We start from the raw sequence: 27670 nt of genomic DNA on the forward strand, positions 1-27670 counted from the left end.
AAATAGTACATGCAATTATTAGTGATTGAGACCCATTGTCTTGTTGAAAAATAACATCTGATCATTCCTCTTTAGATAACTACTTTTTATTTTGGGAAGCAAGCCATTCAGCAATATATTCTCCTGAACTCCAAAGCATTAAATGATTTTTCACAGTGAAGTAGCTCACCAATACCAGCAGGTAAAATGACAGCTCTTCCTCCATGCTTCACTGTGCTAGAGATGCATTTATTATTATATTTCTCAGCAGATTTTCGTTGATGCCACTCTGGAGCATCACCAAGCAACTCGTGTTTCATTGTGATTCATCACTCCACACACGACTTCCCATATTCTGCCAAAACCTTCATTCTGTCTTTGATGTTTTTCTGAGACAGCAGTTGCTTTTTAAAGACCCGGGTATAATTAATTTTCCATGTTCTTAGCCTTTCAAAGTATACTATTTTGTTTGTGAACGCAGTCAACATCATACGTACGGACAGCCGAAGTATACTTTGAGCTTAAGTACTACATTTGCTTCAATTTTGCTCATTTTCCAACCAATAATTTGAAAATATAATCAACACTTTCAAAGTCCAGAAAGGTACAAGACATCGTTAAAACCATCGACATGACTGCAGTGGTTCAACCTTTATGTTATGAAGCGACGAGAATACTTTTTGTGCGCAAAAACAAAACAAAAACAGCGGAAAAACTTAAAATACTCATTTTTGGACATACAGATAAAAGTAATACATCATTCGAAACTGTTAAGGTACTTTTGGCTTTACTTTTATGTAAAGTAGTCTGAGATTATGTAATCCATATGAAACGTGCATATTGCACAGATCAGCATCGTCAACTTAATATCTGCAGCCGAAAACAAAGAAAACATTTTCAATAATGTTAAAGCAGTCTGCTTGCTGTTTTTTCACGATACATTCATAGTCATTACTTTTGCCGGTGCGCTGTGGCAAACTTTATGTGTGCACTTGAGCACTGATTAGGCTAGGCTATGTATTATATATATAGGCAATTAAAGGCTTATTATTATGATTTATATGGCTTATTAATATGCGATTAGTTGACTAAGAACACTTTAGTCAAATCTTTAGTCGAGGACAGCCCTAGTAATATGGCCCTATAGGAGATTGTTGATATCCACACACCTCTAAAGCAATTGCTAGTATTCCAGTTTATTTCTTCATGCAACAGAACTTCTTTATTGTTGGAATATGAGATACGTTCCTTATAATATTTCACAGGCTTTGAATGGAATGTCGCATTTGCTTCAGCATTTTTCCAAAACATTCCAAAGCGTTTTTTTTTTTTTCAAAACATGTCAGCAAATCCTTTAAGTTTTGTTATTGGCTAGCAAGCTTAGGTTGTGCTCAGATCCTTTTTTTAGAGCCTAAGGCAGGTATGATTTCTCACGACACTTATTTCACTGATATCTGTCTGATAATAGAGACATTTTATATGTGATACACCCCAGAAATAAGTTGCTTACAGCAGATTTAATTCCCAAGTAGCTTTTTATATTAAGCAAAATATATAGGATAAGCCTGTATACTGTACTTATGTAATAGGTTGTATGCAGTTTAGTATGACTATCATGTTTTTTTAAACCACATGCATCCATAATTCCAGGAGAAATTAGCCTGCTCGGATACATTGCCAAGCATTGCTCATATTTAACGAGCAGTTTCTCATTGAGGATTTTCCAAAGAGCATTTTCCTCTTTCCATGCATTAAGTTGCGGGGCATCAGTGTAATTACTCCTGTCAAGAAACAGCAAGACAGTTCCTCTTTTCAGACACTCTCCTTATTTCTTATGTCAGCTCCATCATGTTTTCTTTCTGTTGGAGTAGTTTTTAAATGTATGATTTTATGTTCTGAATAATTAATCCAGCTTTCCATTACAATCAAACACAGAATGTCCGAGAACAAAGGCAATGTTTTATGTCGTTCTTGCACGTCTTATGCATATCAAAGGAATTAAATACTCAAAAGACGCTCACATAATCATAGATCAGGCAATCTCATTAAAAGAAAATATCTTTGTGTGTTTCACGTTTTAGCTCTCAGTAGTCATGCAACAATTCAACTTGGTTTCCCCTTCTTTATTACTATAGCAAATGGCGTTACTGCCTGGACACACAGAGCCTTTCGACTGAATGCATCTGTCATGTGAACATGCAAGGGAAAAATTCTGGAAAACGTGCTTGTGTGTGAAAATGTGAAAACATTTGTCTCAATTTGTTGCTCAGAATTTGTTGTTGTTTTTCAAACTTTGCACTCTTTTTTTTTTTTCTGTCTCTTTTAGTCTCTCATCTGTCTTCTCATCTCTCACTCTCTGTCTCTCTCCACAACAACTTCCAACATCATTAAAAGCATTTCCAGCTGTTCCATTGTTGATTCCTCGTCGTCAAGTCTCCATATAATTTCTTGTGACAGCTCTCCGTTCGGCAGACGGGATGGTTCTATTTTAAGAGCCAAGTCAGCTCTTTTCTTGTTCCTTAAGACTTCAGCGGAGTGACTCATGCCACCAGACAAAGCTGTTGTTTATTAAATCCCAATAATGTCTATTCCTGTCCCTGCACCAGTTGCTTGTTGCTCTGAGGGGGTTTGTGCAGGTAAACAGCACTGATTCACTTGGACGATTGTATTTGTCAAAACCATGACAGTAACTGCTGTTGTACAAAAACATCGCTGGCATTTGTTTTTTCATTGCCAAGTTGTAATGAGATGTGCATGGCTGTGTAATGTGAATATATTTATGTCAGTAAGGTTTTCAACTGCGTCATGCATCAAAATGATTGTTCCCCTTCGAGATGTCTATAGACGCATAAAGACGTGCGTCATCTGGAAAGCATCTTCTATTTTAACTGTCATATTTGGGTAAACGTGTCAGATGAAAAGGCATGCATTGAATAGATGTATACATGAACGTGACTAGTGCATTCAATCTGTACATTTTATCAGTAAATGTATTCTTTTGGTAATCCAACTTGATGTTTCTAGTGCCATTTGAGCAACGGGAATGAATGCATACATAGAAAAACAATCAAAATTTAAATAATGCTGTTGCTTCAATGTTTAGGCACTTATTAATCACATTAATCTGACTTTAACAAATAAGTATGTGATTTAAAATCTGATTTAGGATCTGTCTGAAAAAAATTTACACTACTTTTTAAACCGAAGTATATATTTTTTTATCGTCACTTAAGTCACATTGAGTCACACAACCAAAAATAGACATATTGTTAAACAAACAGACGTGGTATCATGACTTGTACATTGACAATATGGACAGTCAGTCCATTTCTGAGAAAAGTGTTTCATATCCTGGAATATATGGCTCAGCTTCCTTCTTCAATGTCATTTTTTTCTGCCCTGTTTTATCATCCTGCAGGTGAAGTCTAATTACTTAGAAAAGTACCACTTCATTTGAAGTATCACAAACGGTGCAGAACAAGTTATACAGCCAAAGTTAATTGCTTAGTGTTTTGTTCAGACAACTAATTGTAAGTATGAGCAATAGCAGTAGCTTCACAATGTGTGAAATGCAAATGTGTTTTGGTAATAATTGCCAGCAGTGTCTTTGTTCTCAGCTGGTCTCTCCGCCTAATGGGAATTAACATCTCACCTCGAACACAGCTTGTTCCATAACCGAATTAAAGATAATGATCTGTTATTCTATATATCCATATCCCTGTGATGGCGCTGAAGAGTACAGGTCAAGATCTGCTTAGCTTGTGGACACGACACTGTGACTCATCTCACGAACACACATAGACACTAATTAAGGATGGACACAACTCATACCGCATTGAAAGTCCACTCACGTAGGTCTTTCTGCCAGCACCCCTGGCTTTTCGGTGTGTGTGTGTGTGAATGTGGTTATTTTTTCAATGGAGGCCGTAATTAAGATCTTAATGGCACAGAATACATGCCTGCTCGAGAAATCGGGGCCTGGATGTGTGCACACGCACGTGTTCTCGCTCTGAAACACCCGTGTGTACGCGCTAAGACCTCCCTGCCTCGGCAAAGCAGAGGTCGCACATTCATTATCCGTCAGGGTCGTAATTTGTCTCGACTGCCTGCACGATTAGAGCAGGTTTGTGTTGCACGTGGGCGATGGCAAACAAGGGAAGATGTCATAAAAACAAAGCGCCTGGTGTATTCATCACGGCGGACGCAAAGATGCGTGTTGCTGATACGGCGCTAATGATGCTCTCACAGGAGATTGATGGCGAACGCTTGTCTCTCTGTGTTTCTGTCTCTGATGCGGAAGTGTAGGGCGCTTTCTCATTTTACGACTCTTGTAAAAGCCATTCGACAGTTTTCCAGCCCTGAGGAAACTCATTTAATCCTCCTCGGTTGTCTTTTGAGATGCTTCTCTCATGCTGGGTGAATGTGCGTGTTTGTTTGTCTGAATGCGTATCTCTCTGCGTTAGCAATGAGCTTGATTGAATCAAGTGTGTGAATCACACAGTGGAAGCGTTTTAAGGCATCATAGGTGCACTTACAACACAAAAGGCTGTTCAGAAAAGTAGGCAGCGTGATTTTTCAGCATCTTCTGAGATGCCTCCTTTAGACCAAATTTGTAGAAAACAATCCCTGAATGCATTGCAGTAAGATCAGGGGTGTAGCCATCATTTCAGAAATGAGGAGGACAGAAATGTCAAGTGTAATCATTTGTTTCCGTAATTTAACGATCTATGCTCATGGTCTGAAGCGCATGGCGCAGGTAATCCTCTTTTGCTAGTTTAACAACGGAAACAATGGTCGGCGCACCAGACGAATGGTCCATGAGGGTTGTACCTAGTCTCTTAATGGGTGATGTGTGTGTTTTGGGCACAATGGTGGGTTCGCTGTTTAGATGGCAGAATTTGCAAGCGGAAAGACTGAATGCTTCTCCAGAGAGGAATCCCTTTATTTTTAAAGGTGCCCTAGAATTAAAAATTGAATTTATCTTGGCATAGTTGAATAACAAGAGTTTGGTACATGGAAAAGACATACATTGAGTTTCAAACTCCATTGTTTCCTCCTTATGTAAATCTCATTTGTTTAAAAGACCTCCGAAGAACAGGCAAATCTCAACATAACACCGACTGTTACGTAACAGTTGGGGTGTACGCCCCCAATATTTGCATATGCCAGCCCATGTTCCCAACATTATGAAAGGCATTAGACAAGGGCAGGCAGTAACGTCTGGATCTGCACAGGTGAATCATCAGACTAGGTAAGCAAGCAATAACAACAGCAAAAAATGGCAGATGGAGCGATAATAACTGACATGATCCATGATATCATGATATTTTTAGTGATATTTGTAAATTGTCTTTCTAAATGTTTCATTAGCATGTTGCTAATGTACTGTTAAATGTGGTTAAAGTTACCATCGTTTATTACTGTATTCATGGAGACAAGAGCCATCGTTATTTTCATTTTTAAACACTTGCAGTCTGTATAATTCATAAACACAACTTCATTCTTTATAAATCTCTCCAACAGTGTGTAATGTTAGCTTTAGCCATGGAGCACTATCAAACTCATTCAGAATCAAATGTAAACATCCAAATAAATACCATACTCACATGATCCGAAGCATGCATGCAGCATGCATGACGAACATCTTGTAAAGATCCATTTGAGGGTTATATTAGCTGTGTGAACTTTGTAAATGCACTGTATTATAGTCGAGAGCTCAGGGGGCAGGAAGCACGAGATTTAAAGGGCCAGCAGCCCTGAATCGGTGCTTAGTTAATGATGCCCCAAAATAGGCAGTTAAAAAAATTAATTTAAAAATATCTATGGGATATTTTGAGCTGAAACTTCACAGACACATTCAGGGGACACCTTAGACTTATGTTACATCGAACGTTTTTTTACAAGATGGCACCTTTAATATTAGGCATGTTTGTGTGCTGCTGCGCGTCCCTGTGTGTGTAATAAGCAGAGTGTACACAAGTTGTGCACCCGGCGCATATTACTAACATGCTCTTTAAATAACAAATAAAATACTGCTTCATTGACTTTAGACCAGGTTTTTGTTGGTCAATGGCGCAGTTTTCAGTTGAACACACCTCGTTTTCAGACCAGCACGCCCATGGGCGCTCAAATGGGCGCGAGCGCATTTGCTATTTAAACAATGTGGCGCTGGACGTGAAAATGATAACTGCGTCGGGCTAAAACTAGCAAAAAACACTTGTCAGGCCTGGCATCGCATTGCGTGGGGTGTATGATAGGATAAAGTCCACCTCTTTGGATAACAAGACATAGTAAACAGTTGCAAAAGCAGTGGCTGCCATGTTCGTGTCATATTACAGCTGTTTTTTAGTGTAGGTTATCTCCGATTCTGTCAGGGTTACAGCAGCACATGAAATACTGTTGTTTACATGCTACTCGTGAAATCCATTGCCACTGTAATGATTTTCTTTACACGCCTGCCGTCATTCATCTTGAAATCATATGATTTGATTCACGTCTCCTGATTGGTTTCTGTGGACTTAGAGGCTTTTGCTGACAAAGGGGTGTGGCATTTAGCGATTTTTGCCAACAAACTGGCATTTCTGAATGTGCTGAGTCTGGGATTTAGTGGATTTGAAGCGAAAGTATTTGATGAACGTATACTTTGTGACCAAAAGACCAAAAGTGGTTATTTGTTGTTAATAGATTATATTTAAAAAATACTACAATGTATTCAAAAATCTGAATTTGAAGTTGAAAAAAAAGTATTGTTGGTTAATCTATTAATAACAAATAACCACTTTTGCTCAGGGATAAGATCAGTGAATTCTTCTACTTTATGATGCTGAAAACTATATCACCTGATCATCTTTGTTTCTGACTTTGTTTGCAACAAATTATGTGTTTTGGTAAACTGCTACAAAGACCAGAAACTCACATAAAAGTCAAGAGTAAAACTGCCCAACTAAATGAAACACTGATCACCATAATGGTGATCAATAAAACAATAAACTTTCAATATTTCAACTTACAATTTTCAATAAACCATCAACATCTAAACCTCTGTTAATTCTCAAAAAGAACTTCTGCTGAGATCTTGAGAGATTGATTGTCTTCTTTTATCTTCAGTTGATTTCAGGCTGTGTGGCTTTAGGTCAGTTGTTGTTGTGTTTCATTTTCTGAGAGTAGAATGATGCTGAACCAACATCACATTGTAACATTGATTCAATGCCATTACCATTGATTTTTGGATGAAATTTCAACATTTTTTTTCAACATTAGTTGCGAGTGCAAAAGTGATGTCGATTCAATGCAATTAACATTGATTTAATGTTGTTTTGGTGGTTGCTTGCTATCTGGGTATGTACTTCCCAAACCCGCCTGTCATTCCCACCCTAATTGGATCATTACATTCGCTCATAACTATATGGCATCATGTGTTGATGGAGCATCGTTCTATGTGTGTGTGTTATTTAGCAGGGCGTTGATGGGTGATGAGTGTTTTTGCTTGACTGTGGATTAGGTGTTGATGTGTTTTGGTGGAGTATGTAAGTATTTTTGTTCTGTGGATGTGGAGTGGTGCAGGGCGAGTGTGTGCATGTGTGCATGATAGTTATGGGTGTCTGTAGTTGTACACTTTATTTCCATCCTATTTTTTAGGTCTCATCTGTTCACACTCTCTTCGAGATCTGAATGCACATGATGAATCGTCAGTGAATCACTCTTTTGAAACGGTTCTTGATTCCATTGAACTGATGATCTTTGTTTTTATCTATCAACATTTAGCAATGCCCAAGCGCTGCATGATTAGGAGAAAACATCTAATTGTGAGTTTTCTGATAGAAGTTGTAATTGCGATTTAAAATGTGATTTAAAAAAGTGCTGTACTTATAGGGCTACACAATTTAGATTGTGTGTGGTGATGAAAAGAATCCCATCTGTCGGCTTTGCCTCACCGGTGGCCAGACAGAAGCAGGAAGCAGTTGCAATCTGTTGACCCTTGTTTGTTCTGAACTTTCACCCTTTTTTCATCTGTCTCTTGCTTGGTGCCAGCTGGCCATCAGCTCATTTGATGGTGATTTTTAGGTAAGCAGATAGACTGAGGTGTGTGATTGAAATAGATCTGCATTCATCTTGTCAGCATGCAGCCAATAAAATGGTGCACAACAATTAGACAGCCGCAGACAGCTGTTTGTTCTGAATAAACTCTGTTAAAACAGTCAGGGATGTGCAAAATCTGAAACCCAAAAGAAAAGCCTCCTGTTCTTTCGTCTTCATTTCACCTCTTCTCTAGCTTGCTTCCTAATCTAGCTGTCCAATAAACTTGGCATTGTATATGATGAGTATTGTTGGCTCTTTGATTAATTGCCTTTGTTCATTTTGTTTGTCTTTTTGGAGGTAACACTTTATTTCGATTGTCTAAGTAAGACACAACAGTCTACTAATACACTAATGAGAGTTAGTTGACAAAGTTACTTAACTATCGAAAATAAATTGTATAAAGACTTTTACAAGAGAAAATCTGGGAAGCAAAGATCTCTATGTGCCTAGGAGAAGCAATTGAGATATTAAAGAGATCTCATTTGTGATTTCCCTTTCCTCTGGGTCTCTTCATGTGCCAGACAGAATCTGTTAGACATCTCAAGATCTAGCCGTATAGTGACTGTAGTCTTTTTAAAAATGAACAAATGAGCATTGAGAGGCATCTCACCCATTAGGAGGAGCAATTTGTCAACATGACCCAGTCTCCCGGGACCTGTCGGTGGAAGACGATGTGGAAAGCGAGAGAGCTGGGCATCCCTGTTTGTGATTATCAGATGAGCTCTGAGCCTCTTCAGCCCAGTATCTGGGTCAGGTTGGAAGAATGTCTGAGAGTGGAATGACATCTCTCTCTTTCTCTCTGTCCCTCTACGCCTTCTCCAATTTAAGGCATGAAATTCCCCTCAAAACATACGATAACTCAAGAATTGTCTCCCTTGCTCTCCCTCATTTGGCCTAATTTTCACTCTCAGCTTTTCTCATATATTTCTACATGTATTGTTTCTCTCCTAATCTCTTTTTCTCAGTATGCCTACTGCAGTAGCTCAGTCCTACTATAGAACTTGTGGTGTCCAGAAACTCTGAGAACTTCATATATTATGTGTGAGACTGACTTTTTCTGAAGGAGGAGGAAGACACACAAACCAAGACAGTGACTGATTGACAGATCGGTCTAGGGGTGGGAGAATTTCTACTGGTAGACATGATAAACCGGTACAACTTTTAAAACTTTTATTATCATTATCCTGGTCACTCTCACATGATGGATTTGGTCCCCTAAAATTTGGCCCTGGACAAACCCAACCCATCTGGTTCATGAGTGAATGTTTAGCTGGGGCTACTTTCTTATACTAAGATATTTTGAAGAATGTTGTAACCAAACCATTTTGATTACCCTTGACTTCTACTGTATGGCCAAAAAAAAAACCCCTGCAAAAACACCATATTCAGCCTTTTCATTTCACCGAAAAGGCATGGGCAGGGTTATTTTTGCAGCTGACCTTATTGCATATGCATTTGTAGGAGTTTCCCTTTCAGACGCAAAATTTACTGGAGGAGAATATTTAAATGAATCACGCAAGCTGATTTACTAAGGTTTGCACTAGTCAATTTATTGGTATTTGCGCCGTTATTTAATGCCCAAAAAAAGCATGCCTTAAATCAGACGCTAATTTGTGCTGCTGTTGGTAGATTGCGTTGGTCATTATGGAAATTGTCCGGCTGCGTCTGTGTTCTTTAATTTGTGCATCGTCAGTAGATACTGCGCAGAACTTTCCACTCCCATCGGTGCTTTTTTGGAATTGTGCTTTCACGCTAATTTGCAATGTTTAGTAAATCTGACCCCAAGTGTGATAAAATTGTGTGTATGTCCTCCAGGTAAACCATCGTACCTTCACATAGGAGAGGAGGTGGACGGTGTGGATATGCGGGCAGAGGTTGGACTGCTGACTCGCAACATTTTGATCAGAGGCGAGATGGAGCCAACATGTTACGGCAACGATGCCTGCAAGTTCTTCTCCTTTGACACGTTTGGTGGACATCTCAAGGTAATCTCACCCTCCTGTCTCTTCAAACAATCTTTTTTGTATTAAGTACCACCATCAGTTGTCTTTAATGCCTCTGTCCATTAGCTCATCTCAAAATGGATGTTAACACCCTCAGAGTGAGTTATTGCAGTGATGACACCCCTAGCTAGACATTAACACTCTGTCAAACAAGCAGAATGGACATTTTTTGGCTTTGCCTCCTGCGAAAGGCCTGTCAGTATCAGTGTGTGTGTGTGTGTGTGTGTACGTGATGGGGCGACTCAAGCAGCTGACCTCTCTAGTAATTGGCCCAGATCTGACTGTTCCTTTCCCCTCCTCACCTTCGCTGTCATGAAGAAGGTTGGCCCGTTTCTCCACTCAAGAAGAAATTTCCAGATGCAACAACTAGGCCATCCTGTCTTTCAAGTTGTGAGGAAACTACTTTTGACAAAAGCTGGCTTGCCGACTCCTACAGACACATTGAAGTTCGAGTCGCCATTGGCTCGTACATTTTTTATTTTACTCGCCAGACTTTTTACGTGGAATGCAAGAACAATGCAAATAAAAAAAAAATCTACATAAATATAATATAATATAATATAATATAATATAATATAATATAATATAATATAATATAATATAATATAATATAATATAATATAGAATAGAACACTATTAAGGACAAGTAAACTGTCAGTAATAAAATAAGAACAAATAATTAAACTACAAGCAAAAACACAAATAAACACAATAAAATAAACACAACTTGCATATACTCAATCAGAAAACCCTAGCAACTCATTAGTAACCACTCAAAACTACTCAGCAACCAGCCAGGTGACCGTAGCAACTGCCTATCAGTGTCCTAGTAAACAAACAGAAGACCCTAGTGACCCTAGCATATAGAAAACCATAGCAACTGTCTATCAACCATCTAGTAACGTCTTAGTAACCAACCAGTCCTAGTAACCAATCAGAAAACCCTACCAACTCCTTAGCAACCACTCAAAACTACTCAGCAACCAGCCAGGTGACCGTAGCAACTGCCTAGCAGTGTCCTAGTAACCAAACAGAAGTCCCTAGAAACCCTAGCAGCCAGAAAACCATAGCAACCGCCTAGCAGCCATCTAGCAACATCTTAATAACCAACCAGTCCGAGTAACCAATCAGAAAACTCTTGCAGCTCCTTAGCAACCACTCAAAACAACCTAGTAACCGTCCAGAAGACCATAGAAATTACCTAGCAATGTCCTAGTAACCAGCCAGAAGACTGTACCAGCTGCTTAGTAACCAGTCAGAAAAACTCAGCAACCAACCAGAAACCCATAGCAACCAGTCATAATAACTCAGCAACTGACCAGGTGACTCTTGAAACCATCTAGCAACCACATACTAGTAACCAGCCAGAATGCCCTAGCAACTGCTTAGCAACCACACAACCAGGCAGATGACCCTAAAAACATCTAGCAGCATCCTAATAACCAACCATGTGACCCTAGCAACTGACTAGCAATCAACCACAAGATTAGCACAATGTTTCCCATACAGCGAGAGCTTACAATACAGTGACAACGGACTCATACATTATTTTTTTATATATTTGAGTATTGGAATGAGTTAATTTAATCAACTAAAGCTGTGTAGAGAGGGTCAGTCAGGGCCACCGTGTCAGTCAAAAATGCTCTTCGCTCACACACCCACTTGAAAACATGCTTGTTTAGAGCAGTGAACCCACTGACACACTTAACATCTGACCGGACGATTTGGGGATGTGTTTATGGCCTTCAACCACAAGGGAGCTCCTAAAAACCGCCTTCCAAAGCCGTGCTGTCACATTCTTATGAAATTCGCCAGGCAGCTAATCTAATTTATGAAACATTTAGAGAAATGTCAGGCCGGGGTGAAACCGTGCGTTTGGCTGTCCAAAGGATGAAAGACATTAATTGGAGCCAAGGTTTGCCACCTTCCCCTGGGAAACGTCAAATCATCTTAGTTTCACTTGCATTCTTCTGTATCGCACAGATATTACGTGCAACATGTTTCACATCCTTTGACTTGAAACGATCTGATGTAGGTCACAAAAAAGGCAGCCATGGAATCTGAAAGCGAACGTTTTGCCAGACGTGCAAGAATGAGAGAAGAGAGGAAATCAATCTAGATGACACCTTTAACTTCCCGCTTTTGCATATATTCACACACAAACTGGCATGCACATCTCCAAACTTATCCTGAAAGGGTGATGATATTTACATTTCTCACTGTCTTTCATCTAGATTCTCGAGTTTCAGATTTCAGTTTTTTATATTAAGGAACACAACTTGCATAAACCTTGTGACCACTTGTGATCAGATCACCCAAGATGGATATTAAGCCTTTCACTCATAGAGGTCACTACAGTGGACAGCTAATTAAAAAGCCATTTTCTTGCGTATGCATGAGTTTTAATGGCATAGTTGCACATCAGCCACTACAGTGGACACTAGTGTGTCATCCTGTACACTACCAACAAGTGGCAAGCCGTTATATGTGGAGTTTTTGTTTTTTCCAAACCAAGATGGCTGACTGCCAGTGCTCCAAAATATCTATTCATTCCTTCTATCCTAGGAGATTCTTGCAGGTAAAAAATGTTGTTGCATCAAGTAACATTTAAGTAGTCATATCATTGTTAAATTTTCCAAGTATTGATTTTAGATTAGGAGGAAAATCTGATTAAAGGTAGGGTAAGGAATTTCGGATAGGCTAGCAATAACAAGATCCCACCCTCCCTTCAGAGCGTCTCCAAAGCCACGCCTCCTTCAAAACACATGAACGCACAGCAGATTCTGTAAAACAGAAGAGACGGCATTAAATTACAATAATGAACTTAAACAACTTAAAGAGCTCTGACTGCTACCACCTGACTGTTGAAGATTCATTTCAGCATACTTGTTATATCAGAAAAGTAATCTGATCACGTAATGCACGTTACTTGTAATGCATTACTTTACTCATTACATAAAAAGTAATCTGATCGCGTAACGCACATTACTTGTAATGCATTACTTTACTCGTTACATCAAAAAGTAATCTGATCGCGTAATGCATGTTACTTGTAATGCATTACTTTACTCTTTATATCAAAAAGTAATCTGATTACATAATGCACGTTACTTGTAATGTTACTTTATTCTTTGTATCAAAAAGTAATCTGATCGCGTAACGCACATTACTTGTAATGCATTACTTTACTCGTTACATCAAAAAGTAATCTGATCGCGTAATGCATGTTACTTGTAATGCATTACTTTACTCTTTATATCAAAAAGTAATCTGATCACGTAATGCACGTTACTTGTAATGCATTACTTTACTCTTTACATAATCTGATCATGCAATGCACATTACTTGTAATGCGTTACTTTACTCGTTACATAAAAAAGTAATCTGATCGCGTAATGCATGTTACTTGTAATGCGTTACTTTACTCGTTACATAAAAAAGTAATCTGATTACGTAATGCATGTTACTTGTAATGCATTACTTTACTCTTTATATCAAAAAGTAATCTGATTACGTAATGCACGTTACTTGTAATGTGTTACTTTATTTGTTACATAAAAAAGTAATCTGATCATGTAATGCACGTTACTTGTAATGTGTTACTTTATTCGTTACATAAAAAAGTAATCTGATCATGTAATGCACGTTACTTGTAATGTGTTACTTTATTCGTTACATAAAAAGTAATCTGATCATGTAATGCACATTACTTGTAATGCGTTACCCCCAAAACTGCTCACACTGCTCATGTCAGATGAGATTTGTAAACACCTGATTGCTAGTTTTTCCAGTAAATCAACATATTCCGGTAGACTGGAGGGAGTGTGAGCATTTTCTACATCTACTTTGGGTTTCCACAGAGTTGTGCGGTTGTAGGGATCTTTGATGAAATCACATACTCATGTTCTGATATCAAAAACACGTGACAATCAACTTGTATGAAGTTCTTCTCTGTCTGCTGGTCAAACAGGAACAAACTCAATTGCATTCGCAATAATTGAAGCTGTATTATATTTTTGTATATATTTTATAGTTTTCACATTTGTATTTTTATTCATTGGTTTGTTAAATACACTCAGTATTACTGTGCTTTTACTGTAATTATGTTTAATCCAGTATCTCTTCAATTATTTCACAATTTCACAATTAATTACAAAGAAATTACATTGAATTAAATGTGAATTTCTGAAGTAGAAAGACTGGAATAGTATTTTCCTGTAAACTTACAATAATCTTAATGTATTTTTGATGATTTCATGTTTAATATTTCAATAATTTAACACTTTTCTGATGTCGGTTATGGTCACATGACTTGCAGGTAAACAAATAAAATCTTTTTTAGGACATGTATATCATATCTGAAATAGCACAAAGGAGTGTCATTTTCCCGTCTCTGTGTTTTTTTTTCTTCAGGTGGAGCGAGGTTTCCGGGCAGTGCATGTGGAAGGGGTGGAGTTGAAGCACATGGGGCAGCAGTCTATGGGTCACTACCCCGTGCACTTCCATATGAACGGGGACGTGGATGACGAGGGAGGCTACGACCCGCCTACTTATGTGAAAGACCTGTCCATTCATCACTCCTTCTCCCGATGCGTCACCGTTCACGGCTCCAACGGGCTGCTGGTGAGTTTCAGGCACAATAGTAAAAATATCTAAAAACAAGGAAAAACTATTTGAGAAGCAAAATTGCCTAAGATAATAAGACTTTCAAGATTTTCAGACGGTGTGTATTGAATTAAGTTTTTCTTACCCGTTTTTTTTTTTTTTTTTTTTTTTTTAAGCATAAACTAAATAAATACAAAAACTTAGTTAGTGGGGTAAAAAAAATAATGTTAGTGGGGTAAAAAAAAAAAAAAATCATTGTTCACATGTGTACATGTTCACAGTTCTCTAATATTGTTTAATGGTCGTGGGACATGCAAGTAAACAAATAACATAATGCATCTTAATAATAATTCAATAATACAGCTCAAGGGGTTGATAAAAAGCTGATCATTAATAAAATGTTTTTTTTTTTTTATTAATACTATTGTGTTAGTCAATCTAGCACACATATCAGCGAATGTGAAAATCTCAAATTGGGAAAAAATGTTTGATTAATCAAGAATAAGTCTTTGAAAACACAGCGCAAAAAATATTTTCTTAATCAGTATTTTAATATGTATAAATATATAAACTTCCTTAAAATTTACCAGAGATAGATAGATAGATAGATAGATAGATAGATAGATAGATAGATAGATAGATAGATAGATTTTATTCAAATATCTAAAAAAAAAAAATCTTAAAACGACAAATTTACTTGAGAAGCAAAACTTAAACATTTTTATTATGTATAAATACATTTACATATGGAAGAGGATTTAGGGCCAAGCAATAATAAAAAAAATAAAACCATCTCGAGATTAAAGTTGTTCAATTTCGAGAAAAAACTCGTTAAATTTTGAGAAAAATGTCGAGATAAAATGTTGAGAATAAACTCGTTAAATTACGAGAAAAAAACTCGTTAAATTTCGAGAAAAATTTGAGATAAAATGTTGAGAATAAACTCGTTAAATTACGAGAAAAAAGTCATTAAATTACGAAAACAAATTCATTAAATTATGAGAAAAATGACTTTAAATTTCGAGAACAAATTCGTTAAATTATGAGAAAAAAGTCGTTAAATTATGAGAACAAATTCGTTAAATTATGAGAAAAATGTCGTTAAATTTCGAGAAAAAAGTCTAGATAAAATGTTGAGAATAAAGTCATTAAATTATGAGAAAAAAAGTCGTTAAATTACGAGAAAAAATTCGTTAAATTACAAATTTGTTCTCATAATTTAACGACTTTTTTCTCGTAATTTAATGACTTTATTCTCATAATTTAATGTTTATTCTCAACATTTTATCTCGACTTTTTTCTCAAAATTTAAAGACTTTTTTCTCGAAATTTAACAACTTTAATCTCGAGATGGTTTTATTTTTTATTATTGCTTGGCCCTAATCCTCTTCCGTATTTACACAAAGCAAAATTTTAACAACATTTATTTTTTTTATGAATATCTAAACATACTTAAAACAGGATACATTTTCTTGAGAGGAAAGATTTACCAAGATAGACCAAGACTCATGGATTTTTAGAAAATATATCTTAAATTAAATTTTTACTTGCGTATTTTTTAATTAAATTTACATATGAATTTTGAATTAATTTGTTGTGTAAAATTTTGCCAGTGAGGTAAGAAAAATAAATGACATTAAATGGTGAACACCCGGAAAGAGCAGCTGAAAAATAAAGCCTGAAAAGGTAAGGTCTACAGTATGTTCAGTGCATTGTCTGCTCCTCCATTCTTAGTGATCTCTAGCTGTCCATCAGCTGTCTGGTCTTGATTGACAGGCCACACCTCTTCGCTCTTTGCAAGGCTCAAACCGAAGCTTTAAGGATGGAAAACTGGATAGTCAGGAAACTAAACCTTGTAGTCACTTTTAATTAGTGATGTTCACTCAATCAGGTGTCTCTTCTACTATCGCTCATAGTTAGGGTTAATCCAGGATGCTAATAGAGAGGCACCTCAGCTGACACTTACCTAATTGACAAACTAGGCTTTCTGTTTCACACTGGCATGATATCTAGGTGTTTTGCAGATATTGATGCCCTTCGGCAGATTTCTAGTTTTGTTTATATCATGGAGAGAAGCATAGATCTTAAAAGAGTACTTGGCTTCTTTTGACTCTAACAAGTTAAATGAAATATGGATTGTCAGAGCTCAACAGAGCTGGAATATGAATCTGCAATTTATTGCGTAGCAGTCTGCCCTTGGTTTTTCGAAAAAAGTGTAGAGCTGCTGTTCAAACACTTCTCAAAGATGTGGTACTGCCATATAAGCTGCTTTATTTTCTTCACAGGAGACAAGGTGAAAGGTCACGGTACAACGAAGCCACATTATTCGTTCGTGAAAGCAAGCTGCGATTTTATTTCGGAGCCGGCAGGGGGTGGGGGGTTGGGGGGTGTACCAACCTCAGAGCTCTGATGGGAATAACTCTTTGACATGGGTTGCTTCTAATGCATTTAACAAGGCTAAATGTTATTTTGCCCAGCGGTAGTTGTATCACACACTGAGGAAGTTTACAATTCACCTATTTCTTTGAAAGGATTAATGGAATTGCTTTCAGTCCCAAAAAATCGTGTTTGTTTGCCAACTTGCACTGAGCCGATGATGTTTCCATCAGGGCTGTATGTGGTGGCAAAAAGTGCAGCGTTTCTGTTTAACCTGATGCTGTTACAAGTGCATTCACAGCAGGACTCTGAAAATAGAAGATAGCTGACATCTTTTAGGTAAACATCTTTTAGTGTTTGTCATGCTCAGTTGTTGATTACCATGAGAATTACATGAAGGAATGGAAAATATGAGAATATTTTTCCTCTGTGAAATGGGTGGGTGGATGGATGGATGGATGGATGGATGGATGGATGGATGGATGGATAGATAGATAGATAGATAGATAGATAGATAGATAGATAGATAGATAGATAGATAGATAGATAGATAGATAGATAGATAGATAGATCATTATTCGTCCTCAGGAATTAAGTAGTTTTCCTACCCAATGTTAACGATTGCTAAAAGCCTCATCTTCTGTTTTCTGATGTTCTTAATTTCCCGGTAGGTAAAAGACGTTGTTGGCTATGACGCTTTAGGACATTGTTTCTTCACTGAGGACGGACCGGAGGAGAGGAACACGTTCGATCATTGTCTGGGTCTTCTGGTGAAAGCAAGCACATTGCTACCCTCCGACAGAGACAGCAAGATGTGCCGGGACATAACCAACGGAGCTTATCCTGGATATGTGGCCAAACCACGCCAGGACTGCAGGTATAAATCACACGGCCCAGAGAGATAATGGAGAGGATGGTGTAGATCAAGTATCTGAAGAAACTAAGAGCATCAAACAAATCAAAAGAAAGAATCAAGAAATTTTATTTTGCTTTAAGAATATAAAGCCTATTTTTATAACCAAAAATAAAAATAAATATAGCTGCAAGCAGCGATTAAGGGGCCAAGCACAACAGAAGCAAACAAGGAAGCTAGCAGCAGACTAACAATGTCACAATGGACTATGATAACAACTGAGACAAAGACACTGCATGTCAATTTTGAAGTCAGTCAGACCAACAGTTCTGTAGTTAGAGTCAATTTCATGTTTTGTTCAGTTATAGTCCCACCACTTTTTTGTGTGTCCTCAGAGTGCCCCCATACATAAGTGTCAAATTTGGTAAAAATATCTCATTTCATTTAGGACTTTTATATGTATGAGCACATAAAACATTTACGAAAATGTTTCCGATTTTCCTATGGTGGTTTTGGACTTTTTAAGATATTTAGAATGTTGTTTAAAAGCTAAAATCACAACGTTGCACTAACCATAAGGCGAAACCTAGCATATTTTGTATCGCTGGACTCGGCAAGGATTCAGGAATACAAGGAGATGACATTATTTGCCCCTTGAAAATAAGTCAACCACATCCAAAGTTGTAAGCATGGAAATATTTTTTTTCACCACTAGGTGGCACTGGCCCGAAACTTATCAGACTCATTCAGGGCATCTTGCTGATGACCCATACCGAGTTTCATAATGATACATTCATGCATTCATAAAATACAGCATTTTACTACAAAATTCAAAAAGGCTGGCGCCCAAAATGGCCAATATGGGAAAGTTGGATATTAGTTGCATCCCAAATGACGCACTATACACTATGCACTTATACACTATGTACTTATGCACTATGTACTCATCCATGTAGTGCGTGAATTGTATAAGGTTATTTTGTCAATTAACATCGGAGTCTGACAGCCCCTCCCCCTCCACTACATAATTAAAGCTGCGACAGTTGAGTGCATGAAGTGTCCAACATTCCACACTTCGTTTTTTCCGTTAATTTAGTGCATCATCCGGGTATTTAAAGTGCACTTTTTCTTTTTGGAATTTTCTGTGTGAACACACTACTCGCACTATTTGTACTTAAAAACATCATAGAATAACTGTTGGAATCCTCCTCACACAATGGACAGACGAACCAATGGTATATTTGTTGGACATTATCTCGATGGAATTTTCAACTTCTCGTATACATGGAGCTAATGTGAAAACTGTTAATTTATGGCATTCATCTTTTAATGTTGTGTCATCTTTTCTAAAATCTTTGTAAATATTATTTTATTGTATTTTATGTATTAAAGGTGCCATCGAATTGAAAATTGAATTTACCTCGGCATAGTTGAATAACAAGAGTTCAGTACATGGAAATGACATACAGTGAGTCTCAAACTCCATTGTTTCCTCCTTATGTAAATCTCATTTGTTTAAAAGACCTCCGAAGGTTACGTAAGTTACGTAACAGTCGGGGTGTACGCCCCCAATATTTGCATATGCCAGCCCATGATCGAGGCATTACACAAGGGCAGGCAGTATTAACGTTTGGATGTGCACAGCTGAATCAACAGACTAGGTAAGCAAGCAAGGACAACAGCGAAAAATGGCAGATGGAGCGATAATAACTGACATGATTCATGATAACATGATATTTTTAGTGATATTTGTAAATTGTCTTTCTAAATGTTTTGTTAGCATGTTGCTAATATACTGTTAAATGTGGTTAAAGTTACCATTGTTTATTACTGTATTCACAGAGACAAGCGCCGTCGCTATTTTCATTTTTAAACACTTGCAGTCTGTATAATTCATAAACACAACTTCATTCTTTATAAATCTCTCCAACAATGTAGCATTAGCCGTTAGCCACGGAGCACTATCAAACTCATTCAGAATCAAATGTAAACATCCAAATAAATACCGTACTTACGCGATTAGACATGCTGCATGACAAACACTTTGTAAAGATCCATTTTGAGGGTTATATTAGCTGTGTCAACTTTGTTTATGCAGTGATAGAGTCGAGAGCTCGGGAGGGGGTGGAGAGCGCAAGCAATTAAAGGGGCCGCAGCCTGAATCGGTGCATTTCTAATTATGCCTCAAAATAGGCCGTTAAAAACATTAATTAAAAAAAAACTATGGGGTATTTTGAGCTGAAACTTCACAGACCCATTCAGGGGACACCTTAGATTTATATTACATCTTGTAAAAAAACGTTCAATGGCACCTTTAATATTTCTTAATTTATTTTTATTATTATTATTTATTTTACTTTATGTATTTATTTATTATTTTTCTTCTCTAACCTTAAGTCTACCAGGGGGTGGCTTTTTAAAAAAAAAGGTAATTATATTAGGTTCTTGAGAGACTGGATAACTAGCCGGCCATTGTGACTCATCCCATTGTTTGGTTTATTTTGTTCTTTTATCTTTACTATCAAAGCAGCTGTAGGATGAAATGTTAATTGTTAATCATATCGCTGTTCAAATTGCATTTCTAATATTTGTCAAACTAATCGCAATACTGTACGGCTGTCTGAGCAAATCGTGCAGCACTAATTTTTGTATTGTTAAGAGATGTCTTAGCTATAATCATTATTCTAGCTACGTTCTGTTGACTCATTCTCTAACAAACCCTTTTTTAGTTGTTTTCTCACTCTTGCTGGTATTCTTTAATCAAGGCTTCCTCTTAAGAAGGCAACAACACAACATGCGGTCGCACTGATGATAGTTTCTGCCCGCGCTCATTATTGTTTAATGATTTTTATCCTTAGATGCACTCGCATTCTTCGAACCTTGGATAATCTTTGCTAATTAAAATAACAACATTACCACATTAAGAAACCCTGCTAAACTCTGGCGGCGAAACTGTCTGAGTTGGGAAAACTGGGGTTGGGTGTTGACAGTAAATATGTTTAATCTGCACCGCAGAGCTGCGAGAGCTGGGAATTGCTTTGAAGTACGGTTATGTGTGGAGCATTAGGGTGAGGTGAATACTTATGGAACTGAATCCTTCATTTTTGACAATCTGTAGTTACACATCTTAAAATTTGTGCCAATGCGACACAAACACATAAACAGGAAACAGATGCCTGTAACTTTTTTTCCCACATGGATGTTTATCTTCATACAACCACCTTTTGCATTTAGAATTTAGACCAGTTCCATGTAGACTGTGAAACAAATGGGTTTCCTAAGCATTAGGCCATTAAATCACATTGAAGAGAGCAACTTTTAGATTGAAATTCAGTCAATAGGGAGGTTAAAGCTTCGTAGCTCTTAAATTATAGAAGAGGCTGCCAAAGATGCTGTAATATTATCACTTTATGTGATTGAGACACACGGATAGATAGATAGATTGATTGATTCATGGGTGGATAGATAGATAGATAGATAGATAGATAGATAGATAGATAGATAGATAGATAGATAGATAGATAGATAGATAGATTGATTCATGGATGGATAGACAGACAGACAGATAGATAGATAGATAGATAGATAGATAGATAGATAGATAGATAGATAGATAGATAGATAGATAGATAGATAGATAGATAGATAGATAGATAGATAGATTGATTCATGGATGGATAGACAGACAGACAGACAGACAGACAGATAGATAGATAGATAGATAGATAGATAGATAGATAGATAGATAGATAGATAGATTAGATTAGATTGATTGATTGATTGATTGATTGATTCATGGATTGGTTGATTGATTGATTGATTGATTGATTGATTGATTGATTGATTGATTGATTGATTGATTGATTGATTGATTGATTGATTGATTGATTGGTTGGTTGGTTGATTGATTGATTCATGGATTCATGGATTGATTGATTCGTGGATAGATAGATAGATAGATAGATACATAGATACATAGATAGATTCATGGATGGATAGATAGATAGATTCATGGATTGATTGATTCATGGATTGATTGATTCATAGATAGATAGATAGATAGATAGATAGATAGATAGATAGATAGATAGATAGATAGATAGATAGATAGATAGATTTCTTTTTCCTGTCAATAATAAAATTGCAAAAGCAGAAAAGGATGAATCTCTGTTTTCAGATTCAGTAGAGTCAGTAATGATCAGTTTGAGATGAGGTTAAGAATGGACATGTGGTAAATGTCAGCCGTGTTTGTTTATGTTTGTGACTGCAGAAGTGAGCAGCAATAAGATGTCGTACAATCTAATCAGTGTCTTTCTCTCTTTTTCTCAGCGCCACCTCCACCTTCTGGATGGCTAACCCCAATAACAATCTCATCAACTGTGCCGCGGCCGGATCCGAGGTTAGTCTCGTTACCACGGCGATGGCTCTGATTAACGGTGCCACGCCATCTCGGTGGCTCCTTTCCACCTACCATGCTAATTTGCCATGGATCACACAGCAGCATGTGTTGGTTATTTTTTATATACTGCTGTGAGCTCATTCTCTATGTGTTTTGTGTCATTAGGACGGCCATTAGCACTGTCTCACATGTGATGTGTGTGTGTGTGTGTGTGTGTGTGTGTGTGTGTGTGTGTGTGTGTGTGTGTGTGTGTGTGTGTGTGTGTGTGTGTGTGTGTGTGGCCTTGCAGGAAACAGGATTCTGGTTCATTTTCCACCACGTCCCCACCGGTCCATCAGAGGGCATGTATTCCCCTGGCAAGTCCGAACATACACCCATGGGGCTGTTCATTAATAACAGAGCGCACTCCAATTACAGGGTGAGTGTGTGTGTGTGTGCTGTAGGTGTGTGTCATTGTGAGTGAAAGTGGGCCACGGCACCAGAGATATAGGAGTCACTAGCGCCGCTCTCTGTATACACCATTAAAAGGCCGATGCTTGAGATTGATGATCTTGTTGTTCGGAAAAAGGAAGTGGGCGAAAGCTTTCTCTCGCTCTCCTGCGGTAATCTATAGCATCATTCTCAGTGCGGCCACCATAATTGAAATATAATTCATTTCGAGCTGCTAGCTACTTAGTGCTTTAATAAAACATGATTTAAGGGTTCGGGAATGCAGGGTTTGGTGTCTTTGTGCTGAAACACAGAACCGTCCTCAGTCTGCGTGAAGGAATGTGTGGCGGTGCACAGGGCAAATTATCTTTCAGTAAGTCTGAAAATCTGATGCTTTTTGAATGTAAGCTGTTGTAATGCTGGATTAGAAACAACCCAAGTTGGGTTGAAAATGGACAAACCCAGCGATTGGGCTGTTTTAACCCAGCAGTTGGGTTGTTTTAAACCAGAGTTTGGGTTGTTTTAACTGAGCGGTTGGGTTGTTTTATCCCAGCAGTTGGGTTGTTTCAGAGGTTGGGTTGTTTTAACCCAGATGTTGGATTGTTTTAACCCAGAGGTTAACCCAACTATTATTTAAAGGTGCCCTAGAATCAAAAACTGAATTTACCTTGGCATAGTTGAATAACAAGAGTTCAGTACATGGAAATGACATACAGTGAGTCTCAAACTCCATTGCTTCCTCCTTCTTATATAAATCTCATTTGTTTAAAAGACCTCCAAAGAACAGGCGAATCTCAACATAACACCGACTGTTACGTAACAGTCGGGATCATTAATATGTACGACCCCAATATTTGCATATGCCAGCTCATGTTCAAGGCATTACACAAGGGCAGCCAGTATTAACGTCTGGATCTGTGCACAGCTGAATCATCAGACTAGGTAAGCAAGCAAGAACAATAGCGAAAAATGGCAGATGGATTGATAATAACTGACATGATCCATGATATCATGATATTTTTAGTGATATTTGTAAATTGTCTTTCTAAATGTTTCATTAGCATGTTGCTAATGTACTGTTAAATGTGGTTAAAGTTACCATCGTTTATTACTGTATTCACGGAGACAAGACTGTCGTTATTTTCATTATTAAACACTTGCAGTCTGTATAATTCATAAACACATCTTCATTCTTTATAAATCTCTCCAACAGTGTGTAATGTTAGCTTTAGCCACGGAACACTATCAAACTCATTCAGAATCAAATGTAAACATCCAAATAAATACTATACTGACATGATCCGAAGCATGCATGCAGTATGCATGACGAACATCTTGTAAAGATCCATTTGAGGGTTATATTAGCTGTGTGAACTTTGTAAATGCACTGTATTATAGTCAAGAGCTCAGGGGGCGGAGAGCGCGGGATTTAAAGGGGTCACGCACTGAATCGGCGCATAGTTAATGATGCCCCAAAATAGGCAGTTAAAAAATTAATTTAAAAAAATCTATGGGTTATTTTGAGCTGAAACTTCAGAGACACATTCAGGGGACATCTTAGACTTATAAGGTTCGTGAAAGAACGTTCTAGGGCACCTTTAAAAATGACTAAATGGCTGGCTTAAAATGAACCCAAAATAGGTTGGAAATTAAAAATCGCATAATTACTAGAGGCAACAATAATAATCAAAAGTGAACATTTATTACACTCTAAAAAAATGCTGGGTTAAAAACAACCCAGCATTTTTTGCAGTTTATTGTAAAGTCATAATTAATTATTGTCATAATAAAAAAAAATGTTTTAAATAACTTCAAAGTTTTATAAAGTTATTAGAAATGTATTTTTATGAAATATCTATATGAAAATAAAATTGAAGTTGCCCCTAGAAATGCACTGCAGCTAAAGCCACGTGTCTGACCATGTTATATTTCAAATCTGAAGATTTTTATTAAATGTTTTTCAAGATCATGCCATGTGATTTTATTTTGAGAAGACTCTAAAATGTTAACTGATGTTTATTGTCATCTTCTAAGCATCCATTTAGTGTATTGTCTCTATTGTTTTGTGGTGCAAACTGCCCCATTCACATTCAGTCTCCCCTGCACACATTCACACCTCTCCTGCCTGCTTATAGCTCTAATTATTCTTTTCTTTTGTCTCTATTATAGTTACTAACAACATTCCATTCACGCAGATTTAATCCCTCATTTATTTCATCAAACTTCTCACTTCACCTCAAATATATCATCGCAACCGTGTATTTATTATCTTCAAAAGTGTCTATATGCATGTTAAAGCAATCTCTGGAAGCCTCTGTTATTTCCTGGAATGTCACATGGTATGCCTGTTCTTCACAAGTGCTATTTGTGGACAAAATGTGCTCAGAGCGCCCTCAGGCTGCCAGTATGAATTGAAAACACAGTACATCAGAGTATCCGGCACTCATAATGATTACAACGGCGCATTTTGGGTAAAAAAAGTTGAATAAATATTACTCCTCTGTATAGAAATTTGACATAAACATATGAGAATCCATCAATATTTTTCCAAATGTGCAGGTTTTTGAGCTAAAAGCCCTGAGGGATGTTGTTTTGTCAAGTGTTTTCATGACAATCTTACAGAAGCTTTTCTCAATGAGTGTGGCTGACGCTCATATTTCAAAGAAAAGGTATCGACTCCTTTTTCATATTCATAACTCCTGACACATATTAACAAATTAAGGTCACTATAAGATTCTGAGAGTAAAACAGAGGCCAAAAATTGAAGCTTGAGTCTTAGATCTTTTTAATGATGTATAGTTTCTCAAGGTTACCTTACATCTAGTAGTAAATTTGAGCTAATTTAAACAAAGAAGCTTCAGTGTGTCTGCATCCTCGTGAAGGTTAACAGGTTGTTCTGTGTCAGTCAATTTGATATTTCTTTTTAATTTTAAATAAAAATGCACTCTAAAATCTCTACAGGATATACAATACTTTTTAAATAAAACTACCCAGCAGGTTGGGCAAACATTTAATCCAATCGCTGGGTTAAAACAGCCCAATTGCTGGGCTTGTCCATTTTCAGTGTGTATCTATTGCCTTCATTATTGCCACCGCAGAAATAGTTCTGTGGTGTGATAAATGAATTTGTAAAAGTACAAATATTGCATATAGTCTCTTAATTAACATGTGCTCATAAAATCTGCATGCGAATCCTAGAAGAGTGAATTTAAGGCTGTACAGTTTGAGTTGTGGTGCAGGATGTCAACATCTCTGTTAGGTTGAAATAAAGCAAACAAAATCTTGTTTTTCATGTTTTGCTGTTTATGTGTCTTGTAGGCGGGGATGATCCTCGACAATGGAGTGAAGACGACCGAGGCGAATGCGAAGGACAAGAGACCCTACCTCTCCCTCGTAGGAGCGAGGTTAGCATTTACAATTTATCTTTCCTGCTGCAACATTGGCTTTGGATGCTTTCACACTGCTATCTTAAAGGAATTCAATTTCTTTGTCATTTACTCACCCGCATGGCTACTTTTTTTTAAACAATAAAAATAAAAAAGGAGTCTGTCAAGCTCTGAAAACCCACAGAAGATTCATAGAAATAGTACATATGACTGCTGCGCTGTATCGCAAGTCTTCTGAAGCCAACTTTAGCAGCCATAAACATCATGCTGCCAGTAGTTCAGCACATTAGCTTTCAGAACCAGACATCAGATCCAGCCTGGACCAGTGTCCCTTCTTTGGCAGGTACAGCCCACACCAGGACGCAGACCCCTTTAAACCAAGAGTTCCTGCTCTTGTCCACCATTTTGTGGCCTACAAGAACCAGGACCATGGTGCATGGCTGAGAGGAGGAGACATTTGGCTGGATGATTGCCAGTAAGCATTTTGATTCTTGAATTGACACGTCCTCAAGTTAGAAAGTTTTATTTTATTTTATTTTATTTTATTTTATTTTATTTTATTTTATTTTATTTTATTTTATTTTGTTTTCTTTTCTTTTCTTTTCTTTTCTTTTCTTTTCTTTTCTTTTCTTCATTCCAGATTATTTGTTCCATTTGGCCTTTTTTATTTTATATCTTATCTTTTCTTAATTTATAATCTTATTTTATCAATCCTGATGTTCAATCCTACTTATGACTTCAATCACGCGTGAGTCAGTTGTGATAGCCTGTGCTCTAGAATCCGATGAGTGTTATCACAGTGTGCGTGGCATGTGGTCAGCACTGACATATCCCTTCATCTTAATTGCACACAGGTTCGCTGATAACGGAATCGGCCTGACTCTCGCCAGGTAAACCCGCTAATCACCATTTTCCCTTTATTCTATTATTTTCTTTGCACACATTTCAGCAGTCTAAGAATGAAATGTGTTCATATTTGCTGAATTCATTATAGCACAGGGCATAGTGCCTGTAATTGGAAAATGCCTTATATGGGCGGCTTCTTAAAATGCAGTAAAGGAATCGGGGCTTTTGTGGAAATGTGAAAGTAATTTGTTGGTGAGAACGCAGCAAAGATGTGGTGTTTATTCTCAAAAGGTGTGGATTCGCACTCCATATTTCTGACTTGTGTGTTTGTGTGCTTGCATAGCGGCGGAACATTCCCAGATGACGACGGCTCCCGTCAAGAGGTGAAGAACTCTCTGTTTGTGGGAGAGAGCGGGAACAGAGGGATGCCCGACCTGAATGATCAATCCTGGGGACCGGGCGGCCCCGATCATCTCGGCAGGTCTCTACCTAGAGGAGTGTGAGTGGTTTTTACCCTTTATCTCGCTTTTGCACAACAAAACGTGGAATGAATGGTGTGGAAGTGTGCAGCAAGGTTTCCAGGGAAACATTTGTTCATTATGGTGGCCTTGCAAAGAGAAAAATGATTGCGACCTTGGTTTTGACTTTGACCTATTAATGCCCACATATTTCCCAGAAATGTGATATAAGCCATTTTTTATAGAAAATATGCCCA

General features: G+C 37.5%; 1 protein-coding gene across 3 annotated transcripts in view; it reads left to right on the forward strand.

The window, feature by feature from the left end:
• Positions 1-27670, forward strand: part of LOC125264390 (cell migration inducing hyaluronidase 1) — a 158869-nt gene that overhangs the window by 109594 nt on the left and 21605 nt on the right. For all 3 annotated transcript variants that reach the window (XM_048183656.1, XM_048183658.1, XM_048183657.1), the window contains exons 12-20: positions 9874-10043; positions 14475-14684; positions 17714-17919; positions 22225-22294; positions 22584-22712; positions 26042-26127; positions 26453-26584; positions 26964-26999; positions 27299-27454. In XM_048183656.1, coding sequence (XP_048039613.1) covers positions 9874-10043; positions 14475-14684; positions 17714-17919; positions 22225-22294; positions 22584-22712; positions 26042-26127; positions 26453-26584; positions 26964-26999; positions 27299-27454 — 1195 coding nt within the window. The remainder of the gene's footprint in view (positions 1-9873; positions 10044-14474; positions 14685-17713; positions 17920-22224; positions 22295-22583; positions 22713-26041; positions 26128-26452; positions 26585-26963; positions 27000-27298; positions 27455-27670) is intronic.

This window comes from Megalobrama amblycephala, linkage group LG3, assembly GCF_018812025.1.
Source record: "Megalobrama amblycephala isolate DHTTF-2021 linkage group LG3, ASM1881202v1, whole genome shotgun sequence".
NCBI classification, from domain to species: domain Eukaryota; kingdom Metazoa; phylum Chordata; class Actinopteri; order Cypriniformes; family Xenocyprididae; genus Megalobrama; species Megalobrama amblycephala.